Below are 16,086 nucleotides of genomic sequence, written 5' to 3'. Positions count from 1 at the left end.
ATTCACTCTTTAAGTATATAATTCAGTGGTGTTTGGTACATTTACCATGTTTGCAACCATAAACACCATCCAATTCCAGAACATTTTCACCACCGCAAAAGGAAACCCCATACCCATTAGCAACCCCCCCATACCACTAGCCACAGCTCCTGGCCACCATTGATCTGTTTTCTGTCTCTATGGCCTTTTTTTCTTTTTTTTTCAGGGAGCTCTCCTTGCCATCTAGCATTTGCGTCTGTGAGTGTCACTTGACTGTACTCTTGGTTTTTCTTTTTCCATTGCCACCACTCTGTTAAATTTAATTCTTACACAGTCTGACAATTAAATTTATTTTAAAATTGAATTTTACATTCAGTTAAAATGTTGTATCTTATGAAAAAAACAATAGAGTTTCTTTATTAGAAGACCGTATAGTCTAGTGTGATTTCCCCTTTTGCTTTACCTTTCAGGAATCTTAGAGATAAACTTAATGCTAAAAACAAAAACAAAACAGAACCTGGGATGAAATTCTAGCTCATGGCTTACTCCAGGTCACTTAACCTCTGCACAGCCGTTTTTCTGGCTACCTCTTAAGGCCACCACATGGGTCCTGTGAGAAAGGCAGTGTCACTAAAATGTGTCCTATGGCTTGTAGCTAGTCACACTTTCTTGGCAATAGGGCTTTTTTTTTAAAACCATGTATGTTTATTATCAAAAGTCATATTATTGAAAAAGGAAGATACAAAAAGCAAAAAAAAAAAAACCTTCTCCTCAATCCCCCCTGTAACTCAAGCATAGGTAGTATGTTAGAATATTTCCTTCTTTTATTTGTTCCCATTCCTAATGCCTGGTTTCTGCTGTGAGTGGACTCCTGGTGACTGTCACATCGTAAGGCAGTCATGTACGTGGGAAGAAAAGCCCTGATCCCATCCACCTGGTCAATGAACTGCAGCCATTCCTTTTGTCCTCTTCTTCAGCATGGCATGTCTTCTTTGCCCCCCACTGGAAAGGCTCTTCTCCAAGAGAATTATGCCTCCCTGGCATGAAGTTCAAAGCTTCCCCTGCCACTCAGCATAACAGATGATGGCAGGTCATGTAGAGTCATGTCTCAGCTTGTGGCCGCAAGGTTAATAATATCAGCAAAGCATTTCCTCTCATGATGGTGGTAGTCATCTGGCTCCCATCTTCTGCCCTCCTCTTCCCCATCACACTCTCTGCAGTATTAGAAACACTGGAGACTCATGTGACGTGGAGAAGAAACCTGCATGTGACAGCTCTCTGTACTCTGAGAGGTAAGTCTACTATCTTACCAGGGAGCTCTCAGGTCTATAGAGAAGAAACAACTGAGGGACATTTCCACACTAAGTCCATTTGCTTTTGTCTTCTGCTTCGCTGCTTCTGGTCCACTTGCAGGTGTCTCACGCCACTCCTTGGATGGTGCTTCCCTTATTGGGATGTCACATTTGTGGTGACCTTTAAACCCAGCTGAGACCAGAAGGTAAACTCAAAGGGCTACTGAAGGCACATGGTGGTTTCTGAAAGGCCAGGGAGCTCATGTCAGCAGGAGAGGCCCTTGGGATTAGAACATAAATGGTCACTTAAGAAACCTGCACATATGACCGGAAATTTAAAAAAGCTAAACTACAAAAGGGAGTGCTGGGTGGAAAATTAAGAAAACTGGGTTGCTATCATCAAGAAGCCAGACAGAACCATTCATTGGAATTGAATGAAGCTGCAGAAAGTGTCCCATTCAGGAGTTTCAAAAGCTGTCACTAGATGACAGTGGTCACAGGATGGTCTTAATGATAAAGAAGTCCTACTTTAAAATTCTTGAAACAGAAGAGAAAGGACTCTTAGAGATGCAGTTCACTCAGGTCACAGTGGAGGAAACAAGACTGGAAAGAATAACTAATGTGTCATATGTTACACAGTGAGCTAGTGGCAGAGCCAGGACAAAACCCCAGATCCGTGACTGCTCCCAGGTCAGAGATGTTTCTACTGTATTATCTGCCTGTGAGCTGAAACTGGTCATGTCAAAATACATGGGGGAAACAGGGCCTTGAGGAAAGGAGTCCTTAACAACACTGTCAAGAGACTGAGCCCTAGTCCAGGAGCATAAGGAGGGACCAGACCTGAGATGCTCACAGTAATTCTGGGCCCTTGAAGGGAGAAGCCTATGTGGCTTCAGGTTGGTAGCACCACCCCTAGTTCCCATCAAAAGCATGCTCAAATCTCTAAAAGAAAGCATTCCCAGTTTACACCTGAAGGATCAGGGCACTTTCGTCAGGTTCTCTCTGAGGAAGAAAGGCAGGGGTGACTCTCAAGAACAAAGGCAGGGATCCTCCAAGTGGGGAGATACGCAACCTAGAAGTTAGTATCTAGAACTTCAGCATGAGGTCCCAGCAGGCTCTACAGCCATACTGTCTTTGTGATGGTCCTTAGAGTATTATGGGGCAGGGTAGGTTCAAGAGTATAGGATCTGAGAGGCAGGGTTTACTGGTCACAGGCATGAAGAGAAGGGCCATCAAGACTGGGGACCAGGTACGGCATACAAGGGCATGTCTCCTATAGAGGAAGATATAGGTCTTCCTATTCTAGAGGGGGTTAGTGCCCCCAGGATGCTAAGCAAGGGGTCAGGGAGAGGCAAGCTGCCTGGAGTAAGAATCATACCAGGAAGTCTTCTGGTCGTCTTAGGATTGCAAGTAGGGTAAAGATACATGACCACCTTCTGGAAATATCATTAGGGTCTACTGTGGGCTGGGATCCAGTCCAGCCCAGGGATATGCAACCAACTGCACACTACAGAAAAAGAGGGCAGGCTGAGTATCTGGGCATCGAGTCACATCAGTAGTCTGCATGCCAGCCTGACTGCCAAGGTCTTGTTTTTCATCTCACAGAATAAGTGGAAGGATCTGTACTTACTGCAACCGGGAGATCAGAGACTGTCCAAAGATTACCCTAGAGCATCTTGGCATCTGCTGCCATGACTATTGCTTTAAGGTAAGGAAGAAGGGTGGTGCTGCTAACATGGTCCAGAGTTAGGGAGCCTTCTGGATCAAAGAGTGTAAAGAAGGCTTGTTCTCTGTGTGATTGTGCTCCATGTCAGAGGCTTGGCAGGACTCGGAGCTAAATGAGCAGAAGGCTCAGCGCAGGGTAGTCTTGGAGATCATTGGAGACCCAGACACCTGGAGACTCATGATTCCTCTTATTCAAGACCGACTGCAAGAAGGCCTGCTGCAGATAGCTGGCCACTCTTGTTCTGTAGGTGGCCACTAGAGTGGCAGGTGTAAGAGTCATGAGGACAGCAGAGCTATACTCCTATGATAGCCTTCCCTTTTATTAGTATTTCATATCACCTTCTTTGGACCTTAAACGTCACAACTAAATTCCCACAGCAATGACTTCCTTTGTGTATGACCCCAGTTTGACTACCTCACTATATCCTCATGCTAACCTGCCACTGTGCCTATTTTGTATCTGAAGAAAGAGACACTCAGCAACTTCCCCAAGCTCATCCAGCTAATAAGGAGTGGATTTAGGGCTCAAACCCAGGCCCATTTCTGAAACCTGGGCTCCTAGCTACTGTGTGATCCCATTTCCATTGCTTCATTTGCATGTTGACCTCCAGCTTGCTTTCTCTTCCAGTGTGGGATTTGCAGTAAACCAATGGGTGAGCTCCTGGATCAGATCTTCATCCACCGCGACACTGTCCATTGCGGGAAATGCTATGAGAAGCTCTTCTAGGTGGGTGCCAAGGAGCCAGAAAATTTATTAGGGAGAAGAAATGTGCCCTGGTCTCTCCTCGAGTCTCAACCCAGAATATTCTTATCTCTCTTAACCTTTATGTTTAGGGAAGCCCTATGAGACTTTGAAGCTTTAGGTGGCACAGATAAATACCCTCCCCACATATACTTCTAAGTTGCAGGGGTCATGGTCTCTTCCTCTCAAGAAGCACCTTCCATGAACCACCTCAGGTGAGCCCTCCAGCTATCTTGGGATGCTGGCCAGGCCTGTGTTGTTAGCCTTTTTTGAGGGCAAGCAGATAAAGACCTAAAAAGGAGAAGGGCCTGGGGAAACACCTAGCTACTGGATGACAGAGTCAGGATCTCACCCAGGACTTTGAATTCAAATCCAGGGCTCTCTGCTACATTCCCTTGGGCTGCCTCCACTCTTGCTTGTATAGCATCAGATCAGGACTCAAAATCCAAGGTGTTCAATAAAACAAGATACAGGTGGGGGGCCAGCAGCAGGTAAAGGCCAGGATAGCACATGTGTGGGCAGGGATGGTGCCTCCTGCGGCTGGCCTAACCAGGAAGGGCTGCTTGGGCAGCCTCCAGACTGTATTTTCAACACAGCCTGAAGACAAGTTTGCGTGCAAAAGCCAGCAGAATTGACCTCAGGGTCTGAGCTGCATGGGGCCCGGTGCCCGTAGGATGCTGCCTGTCCAGATCCTGGCAACCCCTTCTCCTTAGCACCTCCTCAGCTAGAATATCTACCTTGAAGGCAATGGGAATGGGTAGCAATCAGGCTCTCTACCAGCTACAGGCCTGTTCTGCCCTCTCTCTAGAAGATGCATTAACCTGGACTGTTACTCCTAATGCCTGGAAATATCAACCACCCGAAGAACTTCAGACTGGTTATTGGATTGGATGTGTATTTCCAATCTCATGGCTGCTACTATTTTCTTTTAGCTCTTCCAAGCTGAGAAGAAGCTGATGAGTCCTGGACAAGTTTGGCTGTCCCCAGTTGCCCCAAGTTGCTGGCTCCTCTTCCCTCACTTTCTCCCTCCCCATTTGATTTCTTCGTGCTTTTGCCCCTCTCTCAAGTTGAACTGCTTACATCCAGTAGAGTATCTTAATGATGCTATGATAATTACTTATGTGTGTAGCTTTTTATAACTTAGAAAGCACTTTATGTCCATGGTCTTATTTCAGGCCCAAGAAAAAAGGATTGAACAAGAATTTAATCTTAGCTTTCCTAAGACAGGTTGGCCTCCTGATGAGTTAAGGTGGCCTGGTACGATAGGCAGGAGCATGGGTTTCAGTGCGTCCTGACTTTTGGAACAGAGAGCAAACCCACATTCTACGTCACAGCTCTAAGTATATCTTTGGGACTTGAAAGCAGGAGATCCCCTGAAGCTTCTGAGGGGCCAGGTTGAAGATCTTTGATGATGTCTGGTGGGTAAATTGCAGACGTTGAATGCTAGGGATTGGCATGTATTCTCTCTCTCTCTCTCTCTCTCTCTCTATATATATATATATATATATATAATTTTTTTAACTTTCCATACACATTTAAAAGTAGCTAGTTGCTTTTGAGTGAATTATACAGCAGATTTTAATTATTTTCTCCTTCCCACTTTTCACTATAAATTGAGGTTTTTTTCTTTTCCTATAGGCATGTGGACATGTATTAGACAACCTACACAGTTAAGTTTAAATTCCATAGGATGTGATTCTTAGAAGGCCACTGGCCAAAGAAACATCTGTGTCTGAATCTTCATAATTGGTTAATACCTTTGCCTTCGATTCCCAGTAGTTACAGGGAAATCTTCTAAAGTAGGTTTTAGGGTGTATAGACTCCAGCAGGGTTAAGAAAGGAGGAAAGTGGTTAACATTTCTCAAGGCCTTACTACATACCAGGCGTTGTCACAAAGGGATGGCATTAATTCTCATACTAATCCTATGCACAGGGTATTCTTGTCCCCAATTTACAGATGAAGATATTGAGGCTCGGAAGGTGGTCATTGCATTGTTTGGATCCATTGCTGTCTCTCTCCAGAACCCATGTTCTCTTCAGTAACAGCATAATACCAAGCATTGATTTAGTAGTGACTGTGTACTGGGCACTATGTGTATTTCATTTTACCAGGTAACACTGCCCTCCACAGGCCTCCCCTGAGGTATACTCTTCTTACAAAGACAGGAAAGTATTAAATCATGCTTCTCCTCTGGGCATCCTAGGTCTCCCCATAAAGTACCACAAATGCCAAACAGCCCGCCCTCCCTCTCCTCCCCTTTCCATGAAAACAATTCTGAACTAAGATGCTCTTCTGAACTCATATTTCTCTGCTGGATAGAGATTTGACTCACAGACCTTCCCAAAGAAGAGCTTGTCAACGCAGGGAAACCCCAGTAAGCTAACTGATCTGAGCCCAGGGCCTTCAGTAACTTATTTTTCACTACAGACTATCCCAAGATAGCAGCAACTACTGGGTCCCAGGTGCCTGGAACACAGAAACATGTTGGTTGTCTAAACAGATTGCAGGCCCATCCATGACTCTGCTCACGTTCAACTAAGCTTCTCTGCCCTTGGGACCAGCATCCCTGTGTAAGGTCCTTGAGAGAAGGAACAACCTGCGACTTTTTCTGATGAAAAATGAGGGTCTCTTCTCTTGATTTGATTAGAAAATTTCTCCATCTCTCTCCAGTTTGTGAGTCCTGTGCACACTGGGTGGTGGATTTGTCTTCCCACCAAATGATCAGAGGGGAACGCCCCATTGATTTGCATAGATGTGCATTTGATTTGCACTGGAGGGGAAACGTTGTACAATATGTCATGTACCAACACTAAATGTGAGCTGGTATTACTCAAGTGTAGCCCACACGATGGCACTTGGCTCTTAGGAGACACTGATACATAGGTGCTGAATGAATGAGTAAAAGAGAAAGAAAGGCTGCTCCTTATTGTTGGACATACCAACCCTGAGTCAGTTGATGGAGTACAGGATAAAGAAGTCCAAGATAGGCTGACTTCTCCACCTTTAAGATACACTTAGCCTTTAAAGGGGTTTTAGAGTCAATATGCAAGAAATTGAAAGAAAGCTTGTAAAATCAACATTGATTTTCTATTCAAAATAGCCTCTTTCATGTCTAAAAAGGCACAGAATTCTGCAGATTTAAGAGATGTGGTTGCATTATATTTTTGCTTCTTTTTAATTGTCTAGTGTTTTAATCATATTTGCTTAACCCAGATTAATGTACACAATTAAAATAAATGTTGAGATATTACAAGTGTCAATGTTGTCAATGTTAAGGTTTCCTTTCTTTGAGTGTACTAACTTGGTGTATTTGCTGGTGTAATTTGTTTTCTCCTATTACCTGAAGCCATTCTTTTTTTTTCTTTAAAGATTTTATTTATTTGTTTGTTTGTTTGTTTGTTTATTTATTTATGAGAGAGAAAGAGTGATCAAGAGAGAGCACAAGCTGGTGAGGAGGAGGCAGAAGGAAAAGCTCATTCTGCCTGTGGACAGGTCCAGTTTCAGAAAATGCATTCTTGGGTGCCTGGGTGGCTCAGTTGGTTGAGCGACTGCCTTCGGCTCATGTCATGACCCTGGAGTCCCAGGATTGAGTCCCGCATCTGGCTCCCAGCTCAGCAGGGAGCCTGCTTCTCCCTCTTCCACTCCCCTCTCATGCTCTCTCTCAAGTAAATAAATAAAATCTCTTTAAAAAAAAAGAAAATGCATTCTTCAGTTGAGTTAGAATCTGTTTCCCTTTAACTATTGCCCACTGGTAATCTATCATCCCTTTCCTATATGTCAACCCCTAAATTAGATGACGATGCTTATTGGGTTCTGCCTTCATCAAGTCTTCTCCTATTTCAACACCCCTGGCCCCACCAACTCTTCTTTCACCGTAATTCTAAATATATGCATCTCTCAAACACCTCTCAAAGGTGCCCACACACACACATCCAAATCCGTTCCTCCAAATGTGTTCCAACAGTCAAGATTTTCATCTTGCTCACTAAGGCCAGTGCTACAGAATCCTGCTGAATTGTCATTCTATCTGTCAAGTGATCCATGCTTCTGAGTTTTGTATCCAAAAATACAATTTGCATGCTATCTATGCCTTGATCCAGCCAAGGGACCCCCGCCAAAAAAAAGGCAATCAAACAGTCAGTCTGGGAGTGCCTGGGTGGCTCAGTCGGTTAAGTGTCTGCTTCATCTCAGGTCATGATCTCGGGGTCCTGGGATTGAGCCCTGTGTCAGGCTCGATGCTCAGTGGGGAGCCTGCTTCTCCCTCTGCCTACTGCTCCCCCTGCTTGTGTGTGCGCTCTCTGTCTCTCTCTGTCAAATACATAAAACCTTTTTTTTTTTTTTAAAGTCAATCCAAAGATAGCAGACATGAGAGAGGATTCCTTCCACTGCTGAGCAGGGACCTTGGAACCAATGTTCACTAGCTATTGAACTAGTGTCCCTTGAGCTAGTATCTCACCCCAACCTCAGGCACTGTCTTAGCTACAGGAATACAATTGGGAAAGGAAAAAGAGGTTTTTACTACTTCAAAAGACAAGGACTACAGCAGTAGCTCCTAACCAGATATTTCTAGGACTCTCTTGGTGACAGTATAAAACACAAATACCTAAAAGAGAAATACAGTAGTGTTATTTTAAAAAATCACTTAGCATATCAGGTTTCTATCAAGCAGGTTGATCCCAGTACTTGGTCTCCTCCCCCATAGATCTACACTTGTTAGGGCCCCAAAGCCATTCATACTCATGTGCCCTCTAAGGACTCTGCTTATGAATGTCTTCCACCTGTGAGTCTCCATGGACCGCATTACTTTTGTGATGCTTCTTTGCACAATATTGTCTTTCTGTGAAGGTCCCAAGGAAGGAAGGCTTTCACCAGGGGGACCAACACTGGTTTCATTGAATAGAAAGTTATACTGCCACCTGGCAATTTGGGGCTCCTCATTCTACTGAACAAAGAAGAGGGTTACTGGGTGGTTGATTGCTCCTGATTATCAAGGGGAAATAGGATTGCTGCTACACAGTGGGGGCAGGAAGGTCCATGTTGCAAACCTAGGAGACTGATTCTCTGAGAGTATAAGTTAATGGAAAACTATAGTGACTCATGCAGGGAGGACCACTAAGGGTCAATAATGAAGATTTGTATCTTCCTACCAGGTAAACAACCACAACCACCTGAATGAGGTCATAGGGAACTTGAAACACTGGTGGAAGAAGGACGTTATAATTATTAGTAGTATTTATTAATCTTCATTTAAATTGTGTGGATGCTTAGTCTTATAATGTAGTCTATGGATTACAGCATATCAAACTAGAAAAGGAACAGACATCCCCCAGAAAATGAGAGTGTGCCCAGTGGGATTTTTGACACCCCTTGGAGAAGGTGAAGTCATAGTTACCTATATGAAGCATAGTGTTGCTATTGATCATTTAAGAGAAAAATATGGATAGAAGAGTATTATGGGTGATGAGTGGTCAAAGAGGTGGTCCATGTTAGACTGACTGTTAGCAACTAGGCAGAATGCTTTCCTCTTTATACATTCTCTTCTCAATATAAGGGAAATCCTAAGAAATATGCATCCCAGAATACATCATCAGCATGTTTCTGGGCTCAGTCCTCCAGGTACTCAAGTACTCTTGAGAGATACTTTTACCAGATTTGGAAGGCAGAAGAGAAGAAGCCCTTATTCTCTGGCAGCACCAATGGACACTGGGGTGTCAAAAATAGGGTACACATGTTTTTTCCCAGTGGCTTCTGGGAAACTTGCTGAAGATCATCCATAACATTCCTTTGGTATGCTGCAATCATTAATTTTTTTCCTCTTGTGTGCCAGTGGCAGCCTCCCTGATCTTTGCATCTTCAGCCTTATATTGATTATGTACACAACTGATTCCCTGTTTTCAAGCCTTTCTGCTTGAGAAAGACTGGCACTGCTTTCCTGATGAGCTTCCCTGTTAACACTATCTTTACCCAGCCTTCTTCTACATGAATGGCCTCTGCAACATGCTCTCTGCCTGTGAATGTTTTCTACCACGCCATCTGTTCTGTGAAAGACCCATTCTCCAGGCCCTCCTCATTATGCTCTGTTTTTGAACACTTTCAGCACAGTGCTGTCTTCCAGGGAGTAACTTGTGTGCCAGGCCTGTTATCTAATACCATCTGTAGGATTCCATTCCATCTGAATATCATCCAAAAATTGGGCCCTGCCAATGGATGCTGTCTGTGATCCCAGGTACTCCTTTTGTCTGCTGCATTCTTTGTAATGTGATCAGCACAATCTCTTCCTCTGGGTGCCTTCTGTACCTACTTTCTCCTTGGAAATACGTATGTCTCTCTCTAAAGTTTTTTCTGGCTGTGAGAGATGACTATAGGGCATTTTCTGTGAATACTGTTTGCACATTCATATTTTTTATTAGCTTCAGGGGTAGAATTTAATAATTCATTAGTTGCATATAACACCCAGTGCTCATGCCATCAAGTGCCCTCCTTAATGCCCATCTCCCAGTTACTCCATCACCTCCATGTCCTGTGTAGCAACCAGCAGTTTGTTCTCTAGAGTTAAGAGTCTCTCATGGTTTGCCTCCCTCTCAATTTTCATCTCATTTTATTTTTCTTTTCCTTCCCCTATGTTCATCTGTTTTGTTTTTTAAATTCCACATATGAGTGAAATCATATGGTATTTGTCTTTCTCTGACTGACTTATTTTGCTTAGCATAGTACCCTCTAGTTCCATCCACATTATTGCAAATGCCAAGATTTCATTTTTTTCTGATGGTTGAGGAATATTCCATTGTATATATATACACCACATCTTCTTTATCCATTCATCTGTCAATGGACATTGGGGCTCTTTCCACAGTTTGGCTATTGTGGACATTGCTGCTATGAACATTGGGGTGTATGTGCCGCTTCAGATCACGATGTTTGGATCCTTTGGATAAATACCTAGGACTGCAATTGCTGAGTTATAGGGTAGCTCTATTTTTAAGTTTTTGAGGAATGTCCATACTGTTTTTCAGATTGGCTGCATCAGTTTGCATTCCCACCAACAGTGCAAGAGGGTTCCATTCATATTCCTATTTTTAACAGCTTTATTAATGGATATTTAACACATAAGAAGTGAGGCGTATTTAAAAAGTGTATGTGTTTAATTTTATTAATAGATATTTAATATATAAGAAACAGCATATTTAAAGAGTATGTGTTCAGTTAGTTTTCACACATGTATACATCTGTGAACCCATCACCCCATTTAAATAGTAATGCATACATCCTCTTTCCATGTGCCTTTTTGTAATCTCTCTGTCACTATGGATTAGTTTGCATTTTTTAGGGTTTTACATAAGTGGAATTATACAGTACGCACTCTTTGATGCAGTGATGGAAACATTCTGAATCTTGATTGGGATGGTGATTGTGTATGTGCGTACATTTATTAAAATTCACTGGACTGTACACTTAAATTGGGTGTGTGTTATTGTATGTTAAGTATTGTCAAATAAAAAATATAGACTTAGTAAGAAGAACTTTTATTTAGAATAATAACTACTAGAGGGGAGAGGGATTATTGCAATAGGGAGACTGCTGTGCTGTGACCATAAGGTCTGAAAGCATTTGGATTATGCAAAAAGTGTCTTTCTGTTATAAAGAAGAGTAAGAAAGGCTAGGAAGAACCAAATGTGGAAAAGTGGGCTGAAACGTGACATGATCACATAGTATATTTGAGAGTATTTTCCCCTGAGGCCAGCCTATTCTCAGAAGGGATTTAGGCTGGGGGTAGGCCAAAGTTCAGGGACAGCGTGCGGATGGAGTCGTGGATTGATGCTGCAGTACAGATACATATTTAATAGCTCCTCAGTTTATTCTCATATCTATTCAGTTAGTACAGCTACTGTTGTAGAGGTTTCAAGATATTTGTGGGAAAACCAGAGATTTCTCGATTGGAAAGGAAAAAGGGTGAGATTCCACCAGCCTTCCAGGGGTCTGGGCAGCAGGAACACAAAGCCTTCAGCTTCCCGCGTGCACTCCTAATTGGCCCCTAGTGGAGGGCGACACCGTCATGTGTGCGCCTGCGCGGCGGGGCGAGCGCGCCGCAGTTTGTGCGCCTGCGCGCACCGCCATTTCCTGCACCGGGCGCTCGGGTTGCAGTGCCTACCGGGAAATGCGACCATCCCGAAAGCGAAATGGCTGTCCAAGGCTGCGAAGGCCCCCGTGCAGCTTCTCCTTCTGCCGTGCTGGTTCCGGGCGCTAGATGGCGTGCGAGGATCAGAAATGGGCCGGGTGCTCCGTCAGGGCCGCGCCGGGCTCCCGCCGTCGTGGCGCCGCGGGCCCGGAGGAAGCCGGCGGCGTCACCGGCCTTGGGGTTGCCGCAGGCCCCTCGGACCCCGTGTGGACCATGGCCGCACTCCAGGCAGAGGCGGCAGAAAGCGGGCGGGGGGTTGCCCGCAAGGAACCGAAAGGGGATCTTCAATTATGTAAGTAAGGAACATTTGTGTGTATGTGTGTGCCTTCGTGTTTTATGTTATCAGTCTCGGCTTGCAAAGCAAATCTGGGGGCATCTATCTATGTCTTTGGAAACCATACCATTGTTAAAAGCCATATGAAAGTCTGTACTACTGCACCCCCTGTCATGCACACACAGCCAAGAAAGTGGATTACAAACAGTGTCACAAGATTAGAGCGACTCTTAAAGATCTAAAGGATGGAGAGATGATGGGTACTACCCATCTATACTACCAGAACTTCACCGACTAGTAGTTCCAGTTAGATGCTGTGTGCTGGACATGGTATAATTGCCCAACCAGATTAATAAGGCCTTAGGTACCAAAAGAACCAAGTATAAAAGCAGATGTTGAGGAGTGCCTGAGCGGCTCAGTTGATTAAGTGCTGGATTCTTGGTTTCAGCTCTGGTTAGGATCTTCGGGTAGTAGTGGGATTGAGCCCTGTGAGGGGCTCTGTGCTCAGCTCACAATCTGCTTCTGATTCTCTGTACCTCCCCCTCTACTCCTCCCCCACCCTCCTATTCACTTGCTCTCTCTCTCTCTCTCTCTCTCTCAGATAGTTAAATAAAGTGTTTTTTAAAAAACAAATCAAGGGTCGCCTGGGTGGCTCAGTGGGTTAAGCATCTGCCTTCAGCTCAGGTCATGATCCCAGAGTCCTGGGATCGAGCCCCGCGTCGGGCTCTCTGCTCAGTGGGGAGCCTGCTTCTCCCTCTCCCTCTGCTCCTCCCTCTGCTTGCTCATTCATTCTCTCTCTCTCTCTCTCTCCTTCAAATAAATAAAATCTTTTAAAAAATAGAATAAAATCAGATGTTGGAGCACCTGGATGGCTCAGGAAGTTAAGCCTTGGACTCTGCATTTCAGCTCAGTTAATGATCTCAGGTTGTGGGATCCAGCCCCACATCCAGCTTAGAATCAGGGTATGGAGCCTTCTTGGGATTTCCTCTCTCCCTCTCTCTCCACCCCTCCCCAACCCACATATGAGCACTCTCTTAAAAAAAAACAACAACAGATGTTGAAGCCCCTCTATCTCTCATGAAAGTATGGCATGTCTCTGCCTCAGGAATGAATCTGTTGGTGGCTATTTTTGGTGCCAGTAATAGTGATTAAGATTTTTGTTCCTCTTGTTTGTCTTAATGGTTCAACTGTTACTACAATATATTTGTGGAATGATAGCTTTATTTTAATTCTGGAGAGCAAAAAGACATAACTAAGCACCCAAGGAATATTTTAAGACCCATATGTGAACTTTTATCAAATGACTTATACATTTTCAAGTAAAAGTTCTTAATTAAAATAAAATAAATTTATTTAAAGTTTTGTCTTTAAAAATAACACCTTAGGTACATAGTACATAGCTACTGACCTGATAAATGCAATCATGTCTATCCCAAGCAATTAAGAAAAGGATAAGAAGCAGTTGTCAATCATGCACACAGACAAAACTATTTATTTACAATTTGTTCCAGGGCCATATTAATTCTACTGCCCTATGTCACACCTACCCTCTCATAATTTAGTCAGAGACATGAACCAACTGGACAGTCTATAGAACATCTGAACATCAGTCATCTTCATTACACTGACACCATCATACTGATTGGACAGGATGAGTAAAAGGCTTCTGTAAGACACAACATGCTCCCCAGGGTAGACTATAAACCCTGCAAAGACTCAGGAAGTTATCAATTCAGTGAAATTTTTAGGAGTCTAGTAGTCAGGGGCATATCAGGATTCCACCTCCAAAGTAAAAGACAAATCATGTCTGGGATCCTCCACCACAAAGAAGGAAGTGGTGTACCTGGTAGGCCTCTTTGGGTTCTGGGGACAAAACATCCCATCCCTAGGTGGGGGTACTCTGGTCCATATATCAGGTGACATAGAAGACTGAGAGCTTTGAGAGAGGTGTGGTGCAGGACATTAATCTGCAGCAGATGCAGGCTACTGGGCAAGGAGCCACTCGGACCTTCTCATCTGACAGACTCCATAGCATCAGAAGTGTCAGTGGTGGGCAGGGATACAGTATAGAGTTTGAGACCTGCCTTTGTAGGAGAATCACCACCCTGGACCATAGGGCTCCAGAACAGGACCTTGCCATGCATCTCAGAGAATTATATGCCTTTCTATAAACAGTTTCTGCTGTGTTTCTGGGCCATGGTAGAGACAGAATTCTTGACTATGGGACACCAAGTGACTGTGTGTCTGGAACTTCCCATTATGATCTGGGTCCTATCAGAGTCATGAAGTCAAATTCAGATGGTCCATCAGCAATTCACTGTAAGATGTAAATGGTATATCTGGAGTATAGCCTGGGCACAAAGAGAGGTAAGAGTAAACTCTATGAACAGTAGCCCAAACACTTTTGTTATCCATCACAGTTACACTATAACCTCTCTCTCAGCTCACACCTATGATCACATGATCCCCTATTGGCCTGGTATTTAGGTAACAGTTGAAAGTGAATGGCTGCTACATTCCATATATACCCAGGGATGTCCCTGAAAGACAATGGAGAAAGAAGATTTTCCCAATGACTGGAGGTAAAAGGGAAGTACTTCATCATCATTTTTGTGTAAATAGCCCAGGATGAGATTATATACAGATTCCTGAGCAGTGGCCAATACCTAACTGAGGGCCTAGAGGGAAAAGACCTGGAAGATTGGAGACAGGAAGGTCTGAGGTTGAGGCCTATGAATGTGTGTGTGTGTGTGTGTGTGTGTGTGTGTGTGTGTGTATGAAAGTAGGCATGGAAGGAGAATGATTTTATATCACATATTAATGCCCACCAGAAAGCAACAATTAAAGAGGAACTTAACAGCCAATGAGAAAAAAATGACTTTTTGGGGCTCCTGGGTGGCTCAGTCAGTTGAGCATCTGCCTTTGACTCAAGTCATGATCCCGTGGTCCTGGATCGAGTCCCACATCATCCTCCTTGTTCATGGGGGGGGGCTGCTTCTCTGCCTGCTGCCCCCCCCACTTGTGCTCGCTCTCTGTCTCTCTGACAAATAAATAAAGAAAAATCTTTAAAAAGAAAAAAAATGACTTTTCAAGTTGATGTTAACCACCTTTCATCATTATCCAGTCTGGAACTGACACAATGGGTACATGAATGGAGTAGCCACAGTAGGACAGATGGACACTACTCTTTGAGTCCAGCATTATTTAATCCTGGTTACCAAGGCCTACATTGCCACTGCTGGCTCTGACTATCCAGTCTTCCAGCAACGAAGAACAATGTTGAGACCACTCTATGGTACCATTCTTCCATGTCAACTATGTGTGTGCCCCTTCTATCTTGGAAGAAACATTGTTTCTTTCTTATAAGAATAGACACCTATTCTGAGAATGGTTACTTATCCTTCTGGCAGAGCTTCAGCCAACATCACTATCCAAGGGATTCTGTGGGCCTAGAATCCCACACAAGATAATATACTGTCAGGGGATATACTTCAGAATGAAAAATGTGTGTGATTGGGCCCATAAGCATGGGATCCTCTGGTATCACCCATTGCATTATCCAGAAGCTACTAGCTTGATAGAGTGTCAGAATGTCCTGCTGAACATGCAGCTGAAGCACAAACTTAGAAGTAATACTATGCAAGGGTGGAGTACCATCCTCCAGGATACAGTATATGCATTAAATCTAAGACCTCCATGTGGTGCTCTGTCCCCCTTAGGAAGAATACATGGATCTTGGAATTAAGGAGTAGAAGCTAGATTGGCCCCACTTTCTGTCTTTCCCAGTGACCTATTCAGAGGTGGACCTTCCCATCTCCTGAGCTCTGAACTCTTCAGGGGTAGAGGTTCTAGTCCCTAAAGAGAGTGCACTCTTACTAGGTCACACAACCAGAGTTC

General features: G+C 44.0%; 1 protein-coding gene across 5 annotated transcripts in view; it reads left to right on the top strand.

Annotated features, from left to right (window-relative positions):
* Nucleotides 1-5,194, top strand: part of ZNF185 (zinc finger protein 185 with LIM domain) — a 43,086-nt gene extending 37,892 nt beyond the window's left edge. For all 5 annotated transcript variants that reach the window (XM_032845263.1, XM_032845266.1, XM_032845264.1 and 2 more), the window contains 4 exons: nt 1,200-1,271; nt 2,877-2,979; nt 3,625-3,723; nt 4,671-5,194. In XM_032845263.1, the coding sequence (XP_032701154.1) occupies nt 1,200-1,271; nt 2,877-2,979; nt 3,625-3,723 (274 nt within the window). In that variant the 3' untranslated portion in view covers nt 4,671-5,194. The remainder of the gene's footprint in view (nt 1-1,199; nt 1,272-2,876; nt 2,980-3,624; nt 3,724-4,670) is intronic.
* Nucleotides 5,195-16,086: the final 10,892 nt, after the last annotated feature.

This window comes from Lontra canadensis, unplaced genomic scaffold, assembly GCF_010015895.1.
Source record: "Lontra canadensis isolate GAN:19392208 unplaced genomic scaffold, GSC_riverotter_1.0 scaffold161, whole genome shotgun sequence".
Lineage (NCBI taxonomy): Eukaryota > Metazoa > Chordata > Mammalia > Carnivora > Mustelidae > Lontra > Lontra canadensis.
This window is presented reverse-complemented; position numbering and strand designations above follow the sequence as displayed.